Source organism: Salvelinus namaycush, chromosome 32, assembly GCF_016432855.1.
Source record: "Salvelinus namaycush isolate Seneca chromosome 32, SaNama_1.0, whole genome shotgun sequence".
Classification (NCBI taxonomy): domain Eukaryota; kingdom Metazoa; phylum Chordata; class Actinopteri; order Salmoniformes; family Salmonidae; genus Salvelinus; species Salvelinus namaycush.
In genome coordinates, this window is record NC_052338.1 from 24,841,230 (window position 1) to 24,858,035 (window position 16,806).

Sequence of the window (16,806 nt, forward strand, 5' to 3'; positions counted from 1 at the left end):
TCCATTTGTCCAAATTGTGTTACGTTATAGACTTATATATTTTTTAAAAATGTAATTGTATTAAAAATAAAACAACGGATACCTTATTTACATAAGTATTCAGACCCTTTGCTATGCGACTCGAAATTAAGCTCAGGTGCATCCTGTTTCCATTGATCATCCTTAAGATGTTTCTACAACTTGATTGGAGTCCAATTGATTGTACATGATTTGGAAAGGCACACACCTGTCTATATAAAGTCCCACAGTTGACAGTGCATGTCAGAGCAAAAACCAAGCCATGAGGTGGAAGGAATTGTCCGTAGAGCTCCGAGACAGGATTGTGTCGGCACAGATCTGGGGAAGGGTACCAAAAACTGTCTGCAGAATTGAAGGTCCCCAAGAACACAGTGGCCTCCATCATTCTTAAATGGAAGAAGTTTGTATCCACCAAGACTCTTCCTTGAGCTGGCTGCCTGGCTGAACTGATCATTCGGGGCAGAAGTGCCTTGGTCAGGGAGGTGACCAAGAATCCGATGGTTCCTCTGACAGAGCTTCTCCGTTGAGATGGGAGAGCCTCCCAGAAGGACAACCATCTCTGCAGCACTCCACCAGTCAGGCCTTTATGGTAGAGTGACCAGATGGAAACCACTCCTCAGTAACAGACACATGACAGCCAGCTTGGAGTTTTCCAAAAGGCACCTAAAGAAACAAGATTATCTGGTCTGATGAAACCAAGATTGAACTCTTTTGGCCTGATTTCCCAGCGTCACGTCTAGAGGAAACCTGGCACCATCCCTACAGTAAAGCATGGTGGTGGCAGCATCATGCTGTGGGATGTTTTTTTGGCGGCAGGTGTAACGGATGTGAAATGGCTAGCTAGTTAGCGGGTACGCGCTAGTAGCGTTTCAATCAGTTACGTCACTTGCTCTGAAACCTAGAAGTAGTGTTGCCCCTTGCTCTGCAAGGGCCGCGGCCTTTGTGGCGCGATGGGTAACGATGCTTCGTGGGCGACCGTTGTTGATGTGTGCAGAGGGTCCCTGGTTCGCGCCCGTGTCTGGGCGAGGGGCCGCGGCCTTTGTGGAGCGATGGGTAACGATGCTTCGTGGGCGACCGTTGTTGATGTGTGCAGAGGGTCCCTGGTTCGCGCCCGAGGTCGGGGCAAGGGGACGTACTAAAGTTATACTGTTACATTGATGCTGTTGACCCGGATCACTGGTTGCTGCGGAAAAGGAGGAGGTTGAAAGGGGGGTGAGTGTAACGGATGTGAAATGGCTAGCTAGTTAGCGGGTACGCGCTAGTAGCGTTTCAATCAGTTACGTCACTTGCTCTGAAACCTAGAAGTAGTGTTGCCCCTTGCTCTGCAAGGGCCGCGGCCTTTGTGGCTCGATGGGTAACGATGCTTCGTGGGCGACCGTTGTTGATGTGTGCAGAAGGTCCCTGGTTCGCGCCCGTGTCTGGGCGAGGGGACGGTTTAAAGCTATGCTGTTACACAGGGACTAGTCAGGATCGAGACAAAGATGGAACGGAGAAAAGTACAGCGACAACAGGACAACGACCCTAAGAACACAGCCAAGACAACACAGGAGTGGCTTCGGGACAAGTCTCAATGTCCTTGAGTGGCCCAGCCAGAGTCCAGACTTGAACCCGATCAAACATCTCTGTAGAGACCTAAAAATAGCTGTGCAGCGATGCTCCCCATCCAAACTGACATAACTTGAGAGTATCTGCTGAGAAGAATGGGAGAAATTCCCCAAATACAGGTGTGCCAAGCTTGTAGCGTCATATCCAAGAGGACTCAAGGCTGTAATCGCTGTCAAAGGTGCTTCAACAAAGTATTGGGTAAAGGGTCTGAATATTTATGTAAATGTGATATTTTCATTATAATTTTTTTGTCATTATGGGGTAATGTTTGTAGGTTTATGAGAAAACAATAATGTAATCCATTTTAATATAAGGTTGTAACGTAACAAAATCTCTCTCTCGCTGTCTCTCTCTCTCGCTGTCTCTCTCTCTCTCGCTGTCTCTCTCTCTCTCTCTCGCTGTCTCTCGCTCTCTCTCTCTCTCTCGCTGTCTCTCTCTCTCTCTCGCTGTCTCTCTCTCTCTCTCGCTGTCTCGCTGTCTCTCTCTCTCTCTCTCTCGCTGTCTCTCTCGCTCTCTCTCTCTCGCTGTCTCCTCTCTCGCTGTCTCTCTCGCTCTCGCTCTCTCTCTCTCGCTGTCTCTCTCGCTGTCTCCTCTCTCGCTGTCTCTCTCGCTATCTCGCTGTCACCTCTGATGCTGCCTGCCGTGTATGTCACACCGCTGCTCTCATCATAAGCTGCTGAGGTTGGGTTTAGGAGCAACACCTGCTGAGGTTGGGTTCAGGAGCAACACCTGCTGAGGTTGGGTTCAGGAGCAACTCCTGCTGAGGTTGGGTTCAGGAGCAACTCCTGCTGAGGTTGGGTTCAGGAGCAACTCCTGCTGGGGTTGGGTTCAGGAGCAACACCTGCTGGGGTTGGGTTCAGGAGCAACACCTGCTGAGGTTGGGTTCAGGAGCAACTCCTGCTGGGGTTGGGTTCAGGAGCAACTCCTGCTGAGGTTGGGTTCAGGAGCAACTCCTGCTGGGGTTGGGTTCAGGAGCAACTCCTGCTGGGGTTGGGTTCAGGAGCAACACCTGCTGAGGTTGGGTTCAGGAGCAACTCCTGCTGAGGTTGGGTTCAGGAGCAACTCCTGCTGAGGTTGGGTTCAGGAGCAACACCTGCTGAGGTTGGGTTCAGGAGCAACTCCTGCTGAGGTTGGGTTCAGGAGCAACACCTGCTGAGGTTGGGTTCAGGAGCAACTCCTGCTGGGGTTGGGTTCAGGAGCAACACCTGCTGGGGTTGGGTTCAGGAGCAACTCCTGCTGAGGTTGGGTTCAGGAGCAACTCCTGCTGGGGTTGGGTTCAGGAGCAACTCCTGCTGGGGTTGGGTTCAGGAGCAACTCCTGCTGGGGTTGGGTTCAGGAGCAACTCCTGCTGGGGTTGGGTTCAGGAGCAACTCCTGCTGAGGTTGGGTTCAGGAGCAACACCTGCTGGGGTTGGGTTCAGGAGCAACACCTGCTGAGGTTGGGTTCAGGAGCAACACCTGCTGAGGGCAAAAGGGGTGCAACTCAATATTAGGAAGGTGTTCCTCTTGTTTCGTACATTCAGTATAGTACTGTGTCAGCAAAATTTTAAGAATTTTATGAATTATATTCTAATCTATTGTAGTCTGTTCTACTCTATTCTATGCTGTCCATTCACTAACATGACCTCCTCTGTCTGTTTCTCTCCCTCCAGGTTTGGATGAGAGCTCTTCAGCAGTGAGACAGTGAGAGGCACCTCCACACCCCCTCCACCGCCATCATGCCACCGCCCTCCGATATTGTCAAGGTGGCCATCGAGTGGCCGGGGGCCTTCCCCAAGCTCATGGAGATAGACCAGGTCAGTGCCTGATGAAAAAGAGGGGTCAATTTCCCAATAAGCTGCCAAGTACTACTTTCACCTATTGTCTCAAAACCAATGGTGACAATCCTACGCATTGCTAGTCCTTTGCCTGACTCAGATTAGTGCAGACGTCAGTTGCACTCATAGAGCCTAGTTTTCCGGACCTAGATTCTCAATTGAGCATGCTTTTTAGTCCAGGACAAGGGTTAATAACGTTATGTTATAATTAAGCAATAAGGCACGAGGAGGTGTGGTATATGGCCAATATACTACGGCTAAGGGCTGTTCTGTGGAGTGCCTGGATACAGCCGTTAGCCATGGTATATTAGCCATATACCACAAACCCCAGAGGAGCTTTATTGCTATTATAAACTGGTTACCAACTTAATTAGAGCAGTAAAAATACATGTTTTGTCGGTCTGATATACCACGGCCTTCAGCCAAACAGAATTCAGAATTCAAACCACCCAGTTTATAATTGTATTTCTATGGTTTTGCTATCTGGGGTGTATTCAATAGGAACCACAAAAGCAAACTGGCTGAAACGAGGAGGAAGTACCTACACTGTAAACATGTGTACTGTAATAAGAAACACTTGTTTTTGTTTTTCCGTTGCAAAACTTTTGCTACGGTGTGCCCTAATGAATGCACTCCTGCCGTCAGTGGCTCTCAGTGGTTAGGAAGAAGGAGAAATCACCGATGGGCATCCCAAATGGCACTCTATTCCCTTTATAGTGCACGACATTTGAGTGCAAATAGGGTGCCATTTCAGATGCAGCCATCAAGGTAATGCAGGAATCAGTCAGGATTTGTCACCTCTATTTCACCTCTATTTCCTACTGTACCCCTGAGCTAGTAGTTTACCCTGGTTGGCTGCAACACAGTACAGGAATCCTTTGTTGTGGATTATAATGTACACACCCACTGATGTAAAGGGCAATGTACACAAGGTGTCCTGTCACACGTTCGATGTGATATGTGACCCATAGAACAAATTACACCTCTAGGTATATAATCTCTGTAAATGTAATTGTTACTCTGTTACTGACAACGTACACTGTCATGGAGTTAGGTGCTACTGAGAGATGCATGCATTGTCATCCAAGCAGTTTTAACTGTGAAAACATGCCCAAACATTTCCATTGAGACTAGCAGCCAGTTCAGTGCTCTGGAGCTCATTGAGACTAGCAGCCAGCTCAGTGCTCTGGAGCTCATTGAGACTAGCAGCCAGCTCAGTGCTCTGGAGCTCATTGAAACTAGTAGCCAGCTCAGTGCTCTGGAGCTCATTGAGACTAGCAGCCAGCTCAGTGCTCTGGAGCTCATTGAGACTAGCAGCCAGCTCAGTGCTCTGGAGCTCATTGAGACTAGCAGCCAGCTCAGTGCTCTGGAGCTCATTGAGACTAGCAGCCAGCTCAGTGCTCTGGAGCTCATTGAGACCAGCATCCAGCTCAGTGCTCTGGAGCTCATTAAGACTAGCAGCCAGCTCAGTGCTCTGGAGCTCATTGAGACTAGCAGCCAGCTCAGTGCTCTGGAGCTCATTGAGACTAGCAGCCAACTCAGTGCTCTGGAGCTCATTGAGACTAGCAGCCAGCTCAGTGCTCTGGAGCTCATTGAGACTAGCAGCCAGCTCAGTGCTCTGGAGCTCATTGAGACTAGCAGCCAGCTCAGTGCTCTGGAGCTCATTGAGACTAGCAGCCAGCTCAGTGCTCTGGAGCTCATTGAGACTAGCAGCCAGCTCAGTGCTCTGGAGCTCATTGAGACTAGCAGCCAGCTCAGTGCTCTGGAGCTCATTGAGACTAGCAGCCAGCTCAGTGCTCTGGAGCTCATTGAGACTAGCATCCAGCTCAGTGCTCTGGAGCTCATTGAGACTAGCAGCCAGCTCAGTGCTCTGGAGCTCATTGAGACTAGCAGCCAGTTCAGTGCTCTGGAGCTCATTGAGACTAGCAGCCAGTTCAGTGCTCTGGAGCTCATTCAGACTAGTAGCCAGCTCAGTGCTCTGGAGCTCATTGAGACTAGCAGCCAGCTCAGTGCTCTGGAGCCCATTGAGACTAGCAGCCAGCTCAGTGCTCTGGAGCTCATTGAGACTAGCAGCCAGCTCAGTGCTCTGGAGCCCATTGAGACTAGCAGCCAGCTCAGTGCTCTGGAGCTCATTGAGACTAGCAGCCAGCTCAGTGCTCTGGAGCTCATTGAGACTAGCAGCCAGCTCAGTGCTCTGGAGCTCATTGAGACTAGCAGCCAGCTCAGTGCTCTGGAGCTCATTGAGACCAGCAGCCAGCTCAGTGCTCTGGAGCTCATTGAGACTAGCAGCCAGCTCAGTGCTCTGGAGCCCATTGAGACTAGCAGCCAGCTCAGTGCTCTGGAGCTCATTGAGACTAGCAGCCAGCTCAGTGCTCTGGAGCTCATTGAGACTAGCAGCCAGCTCAGTGCTCTGGAGCTCATTGAGACTAGCAGCCAGCTCAGTGCTCTGGAGCTCATTGAGACTAGCAGCCAGCTCAGTGCTCTGGAGCTCATTGAGACTAGCAGCCAGCTCAGTGCTTTGGAGCCCATTGAGACTAGCAGCCAGCTCAGTGCTCTGGAGCTCATTGAGACTAGTAGCCAGTTCAGTGCTCTGGAGCTCATTGAGACTAGCAGCCAGCTCAGTGCTCTGGAGCTCATTGAGACTAGCAGCCAGCTCAGTGCTCTGGAGCTCATTGAGACTAGCAGCCAGTTCAGTGCTCTGGAGCTCATTGAGACTAGCAGCCAGCTCAGTGCTCTGGAGCTCATTGAGACTAGCAGCCAGCTCAGTGCTCTGGAGCTCATTGAGACTAGCAGCCAGTTCAGTGCTCTGGAGCTCATTGAGACTAGCAGCCAGTTCAGTGCTCTGGAGCTCATTCAGACTAGCAGCCAGTTCAGTGCTCTGGAGCTCATTGAGACTAGCAGCCAGCTCAGTGCTCTGGAGCTCATTGAGACTAGCAGCCAGTTCAGTGCTCTGGAGCTCATTGAGACTAGCAGCCAGCTCAGTGCTCTGGAGCTCATTGAGACTAGCAGCCAGCTCAGTGCTCTGGAGCTCATTGAGACTAGCAGCCAGCTCAGTGCTCTGGAGCTCATTGAGACTAGCAGCCAGCTCAGTGCTCTGGAGCTCATTGAGACTAGCAGCCAGTTCAGTGCTCTGGAGCTCATTGAGACTAGCAGCCAGTTCAGTGCTCTGGAGCTCATTCAGACTAGTAGCCAGCTCAGTGCTCTGGAGCTCATTGAGACTAGCAGCCAGCTCAGTGCTCTGGAGCCCATTGAGACTAGCAGCCAGCTCAGTGCTCTGGAGCTCATTGAGACTAGCAGCCAGCTCAGTGCTCTGGAGCCCATTGAGACTAGCAGCCAGCTCAGTGCTCTGGAGCTCATTGAGACTAGCAGCCAGCTCAGTGCTCTGGAGCTCATTGAGACTAGCAGCCAGCTCAGTGCTCTGGAGCTCATTGAGACTAGCAGCCAGCTCAGTGCTCTGGAGCTCATTGAGACCAGCAGCCAGCTCAGTGCTCTGGAGCTCATTGAGACTAGCAGCCAGCTCAGTGCTCTGGAGCCCATTGAGACTAGCAGCCAGCTCAGTGCTCTGGAGCTCATTGAGACTAGCAGCCAGCTCAGTGCTCTGGAGCTCATTGAGACTAGCAGCCAGCTCAGTGCTCTGGAGCTCATTGAGACTAGCAGCCAGCTCAGTGCTCTGGAGCTCATTGAGACTAGCAGCCAGCTCAGTGCTCTGGAGCTCATTGAGACTAGCAGCCAGCTCAGTGCTTTGGAGCCCATTGAGACTAGCAGCCAGCTCAGTGCTCTGGAGCTCATTGAGACTAGTAGCCAGTTCAGTGCTCTGGAGCTCATTGAGACTAGCAGCCAGCTCAGTGCTCTGGAGCTCATTGAGACTAGTAGCCAGTTCAGTGCTCTGGAGCTCATTGAGACTAGCTCTGCAGAAATATAAAGAGCCTCTACAGAGTGAGCTGCTGCCTCTCTATCACATACACACACAGTGGTGTGTGTGTGTGTGTGTGTGTGTGTGTGTGTGTGTGTGTGTGTGTGTGTGTGTGTGTGTGTGTGTGTGTGTGTGTGTGTGTGTGTGTGTGTGTGTGTGTGTGTGTGTGTGTGTGTGTGACTCTGCTGCTGTGCCTCCCAGGCCTCTACCCAAACATTTGTTTTTTAGTGTCTGAGAATTGATCCAAGTACAGCACATGCTAAAGAGAGAGAACTAGCTACTGTAGCTCTGAGGGGCTGGTGAGGATGCTCTAGACAGGGAGAGAGAGGGTGGAGGTAGAGAGAGAGGGTGGAGGTAGAGAGAGAGGGTGGAGGTAGAGAGAGAGGGTGGAGGTAGAGAGAGAGGGTGGAGGTAGAGAGAGAGGGTGGAGGTAGAGAGAGAGGGGGAGGTAGAGAGGGGGGGGAGGTGTAGAGGTAGAGAGCGAGGAGAGGAGAGGGGGAGAGGGAGAGAGAGAGGAGAGGTAGAGGTAGGGAGAGATGGGGAGAGGTAGAGAGAGATGGGGAGAGGTAGAGAGAGATGGGGAGAGGTAGAGAGAGAGGGGAGAGGTAGCGAGGTAGAGGGAGGAGGTAGCGAGGTAGAGGGAGAGGTAGCGAGGTAGAGAGAGGGAGGAGGTAGCGAGGTAGATAGAGAGGGGAGAGGTAGAGAGAGGGAGGAGGTAGCGAGGTAGAGAGAGAGGGGGGAGAGGTAGAGAGAGAGGGGAGAAGGTAGCAAGGTTGGGGGAGGTAGAGAGAGGGGCAGGGGGGGGGGGGGGGAGAGTGAGAGGGAGGAGATGGAGTGAGAGGGAGGAGATGGAGTGAGAGGGAGGAGATGGAGTGAGAGGGAGGAGATGGAGTGAGAGGGAGGAGATGGAGTGAGAGGGAGGAGATGGAGTGAGAGGAAGGAGGTTGAGTGAGAGGGAGGAGGTTGAGTGAGAGGGAGGGAGGGTGGGGAGAGGGGGGGTAGGGGGGGGGGTCGAGTGAGGGGGGAGGTGGCGCAAGAGGGAGGGGGGAGGTAGAGAGAGGGAGAGAGAGGTAGAGAGAGGGAGGGGGGAGGTAGAGCGACGGGGGGAGGTAGAGGGAGAGGGAGGTAGAGAGACTGAGCGAGAGAGGAATAGGAATGCTTGAAGCCTTGGTAAGGGTATAGGGGGATAGGGAGAGAAGAGGGGTGTGTGCGCACGCAGTGTTACAGAGTGCCCCCTCTTCCCTGCAGTACACTCTCAGAGGACTGGGGAACACTGCAGTAGAGAGAGTTAATACTGGCTGTCGTTCCAAAACATACAACACCATTCCCTCCCTTGTTCCCTCTGTCTGGAGAGAGACTTTATAGCTGTACACAATACCATTTGAAATCTGTTATGGAACTATAATGATGTGCAGATGGTTGTTGATTCAACAGCAGAACATATGAGGTGCATCCCAAACAGAACCCTATTCCCTACATAGTGCACTACTTTTGACTAGAGCCCTATAGGCCCTGGTCAAAAGTAGTCCACTATGTAGGGAAAGGGGTGCCGTTTGGGACTTCTTAGCCCTGGCTGTCCAGATCCTTTACCACTGACCACTAAAGCTATACCACTCCACCCCGCATGATGTTATAAACATAGACTGATCCCAGATCTGTTGTTGCCATCTTGCCAACTGGCGTGACAATGAACATAGGATTTGGAAAGACCGCACAAACAGATCTGGGACCAGGCAAGTTCAAATGTTCTCTGAAGAATCCTCTCTGGTTCTATCTGAATCTCCTTTAATGTTATATAAAGTAGTTGTTCCTGAGCAGTGTAGTTCTACTGTATCCTTCTCCTATAGAGTTAATGTTCCCCCACTTCCGTTTGAAGTAGCTGTCCTTAAAGGTCCTTGTGTTCTAATGAGGATGAACTGTTGTTTCTGATTACTCATTCTTCTTTTCTCAGAAAAAGCCCCTCTCGGCCATTATAAAAGAAGTGTGCGAAGGGTAAGGAAATGTTTCTTTCTCTCTCTCTGTCTGTCTCTCATAACCTTGATAGAAATGCTCATAGTTATGCATTTCTGTGCTGCGTTTAAATAAAAAGGCTCTTGGGTCTGAGTGTTTCTCTGTCGTTGAGAGATGCAGTGTTCTTTCAATTCAAAGTTCAAAAGTATTTTGTTTTACATTTTCGCTTTCAGATGGTCTTTGGGGAACCACGAAAACTTTGCTCTGCAAAATGCCGATTCCACTAATTTCTACATCACAGAAAAGGTTGGCATCTACTTTCTTGTTATCTCTGTCATATTGGACTAAACAATGATAATATGCATATTGATTTTAATGTTCCAACTCAACTTTGTGTATTGTATGTTACGTTTGAAATCACACCTCAAAGTTGTCCCTTTTCTTGTCACCGCAGAATCGCAATGACATAAAGAATGGTTCGATACTGCGACTAACAACATCTCCTGTAAGTTTTGGTTATGTACTCATCAAGTAGTCCTAAAACATATTGAAAGAGGAAGAGTCTTTGAGCTCCAATAGTTTCATGTTATAAGGCTAAATCTTCTTTTTGATATTTTTAACCTTTTCTCCATTTAACAGTGAAGTTGAAACTCACATTTCAGAGTAAATGGGAATTTCAGGGTTAAGTGGAAAGACACATTTTATGGTTAAATGACTCATTCAACTTCCACGGCCATTCTGCCTTCCTGTTCGTAACATGAAGATGTTGTTAGATACTGAGCATTTTGACTGAGAGTGTCTGCCATCCCTATCATGACATCTTAATCTCGCCTGTCCCCGCCTCCCTCCCGTCTTCTTCCTCTAATCCCTCGGATAGATAGAGAGGGTGAGAGGCCTGGAAAAGTGTCTGCTGTTAGGGGGAAATTCACTGGAGACGGGCCCATGCAGAAACGTCTGCTCCAGTATACTCTGAGGGTTAGATAGATTTCTTTTGTTTTCACCTTCTCTGCATTCTTGTTCTGGCCTGGCTTCTCCCTTGAAGCCAATAACAGTCCAAGCTAATGACATGACTGTAAAAGGAGAAGCCCTGATTTAGCATACATACTGTATAATAGATTAGCAGCACCATCCACACAAGACCTCAACAACTGTATACAGATGTAGGATCTTACTTTGAGCCAGTTTGCTACAGGAGGAAAATAACCCTGCAGCAACAGGAAATATGAACTATTATGTGGATTATAATTAATGTACATGTTTGTAGGGGTTGATACATTTTTCGTAAGAGAAAATCAAATATGAAATTTCAAAATTGAAATTACAAACTTCAGAAGCCTTTTTAAACCTCCTCAAATAAACTACTTATTGTGAATGTTCTGCATTGCAAAGATCCTACATCTGTAACCCTGCTCTCCCCCCTCTCTCTCTCTCTCTCTCGCTCTCTCTCTCTCTCTCTCGCTCTTTCCCCCTGCTACCAGGCCCAGACTGTACTCTATAGGTTGTCCAATCAAAACGCATCCTTTGACCAATTCGTTTTTACCCTTGTAGGATGGCAAGAATTAGGGTGACTAAATCAATGGAGGCCTGAAAAAAGTGGTAAGAAATCAGGAAAATAGCATGGCGTCAGCTAGTTTGGATGCTGTGCGAGAATTAAGGCTAACTGACAGGTTCACCATTGAACTGGTCATCTTTCTTCTTGAATACACAGGATATAAAACAATATAGAGGTAAGATAGATATAGATTTTGAGACATTTCATATTTCAGTATACACTTTTCATATTCATATGAAATTCCTCTTCATTTTCAAGATTTCAAACAAAAACAAGCTCTGTGAAACGTGACATGCTAATTTAGCTTTTTGTGACCCCCTAAAACAACTTTGCAGATGACTACCACAACATGTAAACTCCTCAAACGACTACCGCAACATGTAAACTCCTCAAGCGACTACCGCAACATGTAAACTCCTCAAACGACTACCGCAACATGTAAACTCCTCAAACGACTACCGCAACATGTAAACTCCTCAAGCGACTACCGCAACATGTAAACTCCTCAAACGACTACCGCAACATGTAAACTCCTCAAACGACTACCGCAACATGTAAACTCCTCAAGCGACTACCGCAACATGTAAACTCCTCAAACGACTACCGCAACATGTAAACTCCTCAAACGACTACCGCAACATGTAAACTCCTCAAACGACTACCGCAACATGTAAACTCCTCAAACGACTACCGCAACATGTAAACTCCTCAAACGACTACCGCAACATGTAAACTCCTCAAACGACTACCGCAACATGTAAACTCCTCAAACGACTACCGCAACATGTAAACTCCTCAAACGACTACCGCAACATGTAAACTCCTCAAACGACTACCGCAACATGTAAACTCCTCAAGCGACTACCGCAACATGTAAACTCCTCAAACGACTACCGCAACATGTAAACTCCTCAAGCGACTACCGCAACATGTAAACTCCTCAAGCGACTACCGCAACATGTAAACTCCTCAAACGACTACCGCAACATGTAAACTCCTCAAACGACTACCTCAACATGTAAACTCCTCAAACGACTACCGCAACATGTAAACTCCTCAAGCGACTACCGCAACATGTAAACTCCTCAAACGACTACCGCAACATGTAAACTCCTCAAGCGACTACCGCAACATGTAAACTCCTCAAGCGACTACCGCAACATGTAAACTCCTCAAACGACTACCGCAACATGTAAACTCCTCAAACGACTACCTCAACATGTAAACTCCTCAAACGACTACCGCAACATGTAAACTCCTCAAACGACTACCTCAACATGTAAACTCCTCAAACGACTACCGCAACATGTAAACTCCTCAAACGACTACCGCAACATGTAAACTCCTCAAACGACTACCGCAACATGTAAACTCCTCAAGCGACTACCGCAACATGTAAACTCCTCAAACGACTACCGCAACATGTAAACTCCTCAAACGACTACCGCAACATGTAAACTCCTCAAACGACTACCGCAACATGTAAACTCCTCAAACGACTACCGCAACATGTAAACTCCTCAAACGTTGCTGGGATAAAGCGGCACCGCTCCGTCAGAGCTCAGTGCTTATTATCAGCTGTATTAGGTTACGAAATCCGACTTTTTGGTTATGATGTTAATGATATTTTAGAGAAAGACCCCACGGAACGATTCAGAACATGAAGAATCATATTTGCCTTGGTAAATGTAACATAAGGAGGTGAAATTTCATCGCCAAAGCACGTTTTCACCTACTCCGGGCAGAGTGAGTGGGCACTATTTTCTCTCTCCTTTTGACAAGCCTGGGTGCTAGTTTGTTTGTGTCATCATGTTTGGCATGACAAGGAGTGGCACAAACAGGTACCCATGCAACCTTTTGACGCCAGTCTCAGACACCTGCCTTTTCTATTACCCCTGACTCGACCCTATGTACAGTGGAAATACGGTGAGCTCCAAAAGTTTTGGGACAGTGACGCATTTGTTTGTTTTGGCTCTGTACTCATAGCATGCAATGACTACATTAAGCTTGTGACTCTACATATTTGTTGGATTTATTTGCTGGATTCATTATTTGGCCACAAAATAATCTGAAACTCAACCAAAACAAACTGCAAATGCGTACAAGTTTGAGGAATCACAAGCTTGATGTAATCATTGTGTGCTAGGAATAAGGGACCAAATACTAAACTTTTGACTACTTTAATACACATAAGTGAATTTAACCCAATACTTTTGGTCCCCTAAAATGTGGGGGACTATGTACAAAAAGTTATGTAATTTCTAAACAGTTCACCTGATATGATTGAAAATACCCTCAAATTAAAGCTGACAGTCTGCACTTTAACCTCATAGTCATTGTATAATTTCACTGTCAGCACAGTATGTATGTGCCCATATACACATACGTATGTACACTGAGTGTACAAAATATTAAGAACACCTTCCTAATATTAAGTTGCACCCCCTACCACCCCCCTGCCCCCTTTTGACCTCAGAACAGACTCAATTTGTCAGGGCATGGACTCAACAGGGTGTCGAAAGGGATGCTGGCCCATGTTTCCCACAGTTTTGTCAAGTTGGCTGGATGTCCTTTGGGTGGTGGACCATTCTTGATACACACAGGAAACTGTTGAGTGTAAAAAACCCAGCTGTGTTGCAGTTCTTGACACAACCGTTGCGCCTGGCATCTACTACCATACCCCGTTCAAAGGCATTTAAATATTTTATCGTGTCCATTCACCCTTTGAATGGCACACATACACAATCCATGTCTCAATTGTCTCGAGGCTTAAAAATCCTTCTTTAACCTGTCTCCTCCCCTTTGTCTACGCTGATTGAAGTGACATCAATAAGGGATCGTAGTTTTACCTGGAATCACCTGGTCAGTCTGTCATGGATAGAGCAGGTGTTCTTAATGTTTTGTACACTCAGTGTATATCCGGTGTATAACCCCTGTCTCTGCCCTCTCCCCGGGTGTCTCCCCCTCCCCTCCAGTCTCAGACAGCGGCCCAGCTCCACGAGAGAATCCAGTCATCCAGTATGGATGCGAAGCTGGAGGCTCTGAAGGACCTGGCCAACTCTTCCAGAGACGTCACCTTCGCCCAGGAGTTCATCAACCTGGACGGCATCTCACTGCTCACACAGATGGTGGAGAGCGGCACAGAGTACGTACTTCCTCTCTCCTCCTTTCCTTTCCCTTCTTTTATTCTGTCTTTTCCGGCAGCCCCACCTCATTCCCAAGCAGTGTTCTCTTAAATGGTGGTCTGCCTGCTTGTCTCACTGGGCTTTGGGCCTGGTAAGTTGTCTGTGTCCCAGATGGCATCATATTCCCTATATAGTACACTACTTTTGATGCAGGGCCAATAGGGTTCAGGGCAAAAGTACTGTAGGTAATAGGGTGCCATTTTGGAAGCGGTCTCTGTCTCAGCAGAAGGTTACGGCGAGGGCAGGAAGTGGCGTTTTGCTGAGGTGGAGTTTCTCCACCGTGATGTTGACTGGAACCCCATGGGGAGAGGAGGCAGGGGGAGAGGAGGGAGGGAGAGGAGGGGAAGGGGGCAGTTTGAGCTCACAGTCCCACTGACAGAAACCCAGAGAGCCAGGGAGGGAGAGGAGAGCCAGGGAGGGAGAGGAGAGCCAGGGAGGGAGAGGAGAGCCAGGGAGGGAGAGGAGAGCCAGGGTCATGCTGTGTGATTGCAGAGTCAAAACACACATTGGAGACTCACACAGCCAAAGCAAGACACACACACACACACACCCTCTCTTTCTCACACACGTACACCCCCCCCCCCCATTCAATCACACACAGTCAGCTGTCTCCAGTCACCCATAGCTGTTTGCACTGTACTGTACTGAACAGCCCTGAATCCAACCAAATGCTTGTCTTTCCCAGCAGACCCTCATTAAAGGCTAGCCCGGGGCTCTGGACACAGCGTTTACTGGCTGAGAGGGCGTCAGTGGTCTGAAACATATACACACACACACACACACATATATGCGTTCTGCTACATGACATCCTCATTAAGCCTCCCCAGCCCAGAGAGACTTCCCAGTCAGTAGCAGCTCACATGCAAAGGGCTTCACCATCACCATGCAAGGTCAGCCGTGATACAAACACACTCTCTCTGATAGACCAAACACACACTCTCTCTGATAGACCAAACACATACTCTCTCTCTGATAGACCAAACACATACTCTCTCTCTGATAGACCAAACACACACTCTCTCTCTGATAGACCAAACACACACTCTCTCTCTGATAGACCAAACACACACACTCTCTCTGATAGACCAAACACACACTCTCTCTGATAGACCAAACACACACTCTCTCTGATAGACCAAACACATACTCTCTCTCTGATAGAACAAACACACACACTCTCTCTGATAGAACAAACACACACACTCTCTCTGATAGAACAAACACACACACTCTCTCTGATAGAACAAACACACACTCTCTCTGATAGAACAAACACACACACTCTCTCTGATAGAACAAACACACACACTCTCTCTGATAGAACAAACACACACACTCTCTCTGATAGAACAAACACACACACTCTCTCTGATAGAACAAACACACACACTCTCTCTGATAGAACAAACACACACACTCTCTCTGATAGAACAAACACACACACTCTCTCTGATAGAACAAACACACACACTCTCTCTGATAGACCAAACACACACTCTCTCTCTGATAGACCAAACACACACTCTCTCTCTGATAGACCAAACACACACTCTCTCTCTGATAGACCAAACACATACTCTCTCTCTGATAGACCAAACACACTGTGTGTACCAGTGATAACACCAAGTAAAACTGAAATGATAACTTAAAACACAAAATATAAATATCCATTAACAAACTTCTTAAAGCTTAGACTAATTTCCACTTCCTGAACACATACTACTTAAATAAAAAACATAGCCTTTTCTTAGTAAAACGCAAAAGTAAAAATGAAATAAATACTCTCTGATAGACCAAACACACACACTCTCTCTGATAGACCAAACACACACACTCTCTCTGATAGACCAAACACACACACTCTCTCTGATAGACCAAACACACACACTCTCTCTGATAGAACAAACACACACACTCTCTCTGATAGAACAAACACACACACTCTCTGACAGAACAAACACACACTCTCTCTCTGACTGGAGAGCACAGCTGAACTCATCTAACTCTGACACTTGGAATTACTTATAGTGGATCTCCCCTCTACAATAAGAACTAGAACCTTCCATTCTGTTAGTGTATCTCCCCTCTACAATAAGAACTAGAACCTTCCATTCTGTTAGTGTATCTCCCCTCTACAATAAGAACTAGAACCTTCCATTCTGTTAGTGTATCTCCCCTCTACAATAAGAACTAGAACCTTCCATTCTGTTAGTGTATCTCCCCTCTACAATAAGTACCTTCCATTCTTGTACAGGGGAGGTGAAGACCCACCACAGTTACATTTAGAATGTGTGCCTCCCAAGCAACACCCTATTCCCTAATATATTGCACTACTTTAGACCAGGGCCCATAGTAGTGTTGATATACATGTCTCCCTTTACTGTATAGATTGATTGTGCCATTTTAAAACAAAATTATTTATTTTGTGATCTTGATTTAAATGTTCTTAATGCATATTCATTTCTCTATTAATAATTTAACCTCTTTCATGCTCTTATAAGCAGTGCTGCCCACTTAATTCCCCCATGATGCATACTGCCACCTCAGGCCTCTTTCTTTAAATATGTTTTGTGTAGATTACTCCTGCGTCAGCAGAGCGTAGCCCCGGAGTTTGAAAGTGCAGGCGTGTGTGTATCATCTACAATCCTCATCTACATTCCTGCTGACCGACTAGTGTAATATGATCATTCACACGCTTAGCATGAAGAGACACCAGGGAGCAGTACTTTCTAATATCCCAGTCTGGGGCATGACAACATGCTGTATT

The 16,806-nt window shown here is 47.8% G+C and overlaps 1 protein-coding gene across 2 annotated transcripts in view; it reads left to right on the top strand.

Moving 5' to 3' along the window:
* Positions 1-16,806, top strand: part of elmo1 (engulfment and cell motility 1 (ced-12 homolog, C. elegans)) — a 216,818-nt gene that overhangs the window by 84,153 nt on the left and 115,859 nt on the right. For both annotated transcript variants that reach the window (XM_038972332.1, XM_038972331.1), the window contains exons 2-6: positions 3,275-3,418; positions 9,304-9,344; positions 9,536-9,608; positions 9,757-9,807; positions 13,830-13,999. In XM_038972332.1, coding sequence (XP_038828260.1) covers positions 3,341-3,418; positions 9,304-9,344; positions 9,536-9,608; positions 9,757-9,807; positions 13,830-13,999 — 413 coding nt within the window. In that variant the 5' untranslated portion in view covers positions 3,275-3,340. The remainder of the gene's footprint in view (positions 1-3,274; positions 3,419-9,303; positions 9,345-9,535; positions 9,609-9,756; positions 9,808-13,829; positions 14,000-16,806) is intronic.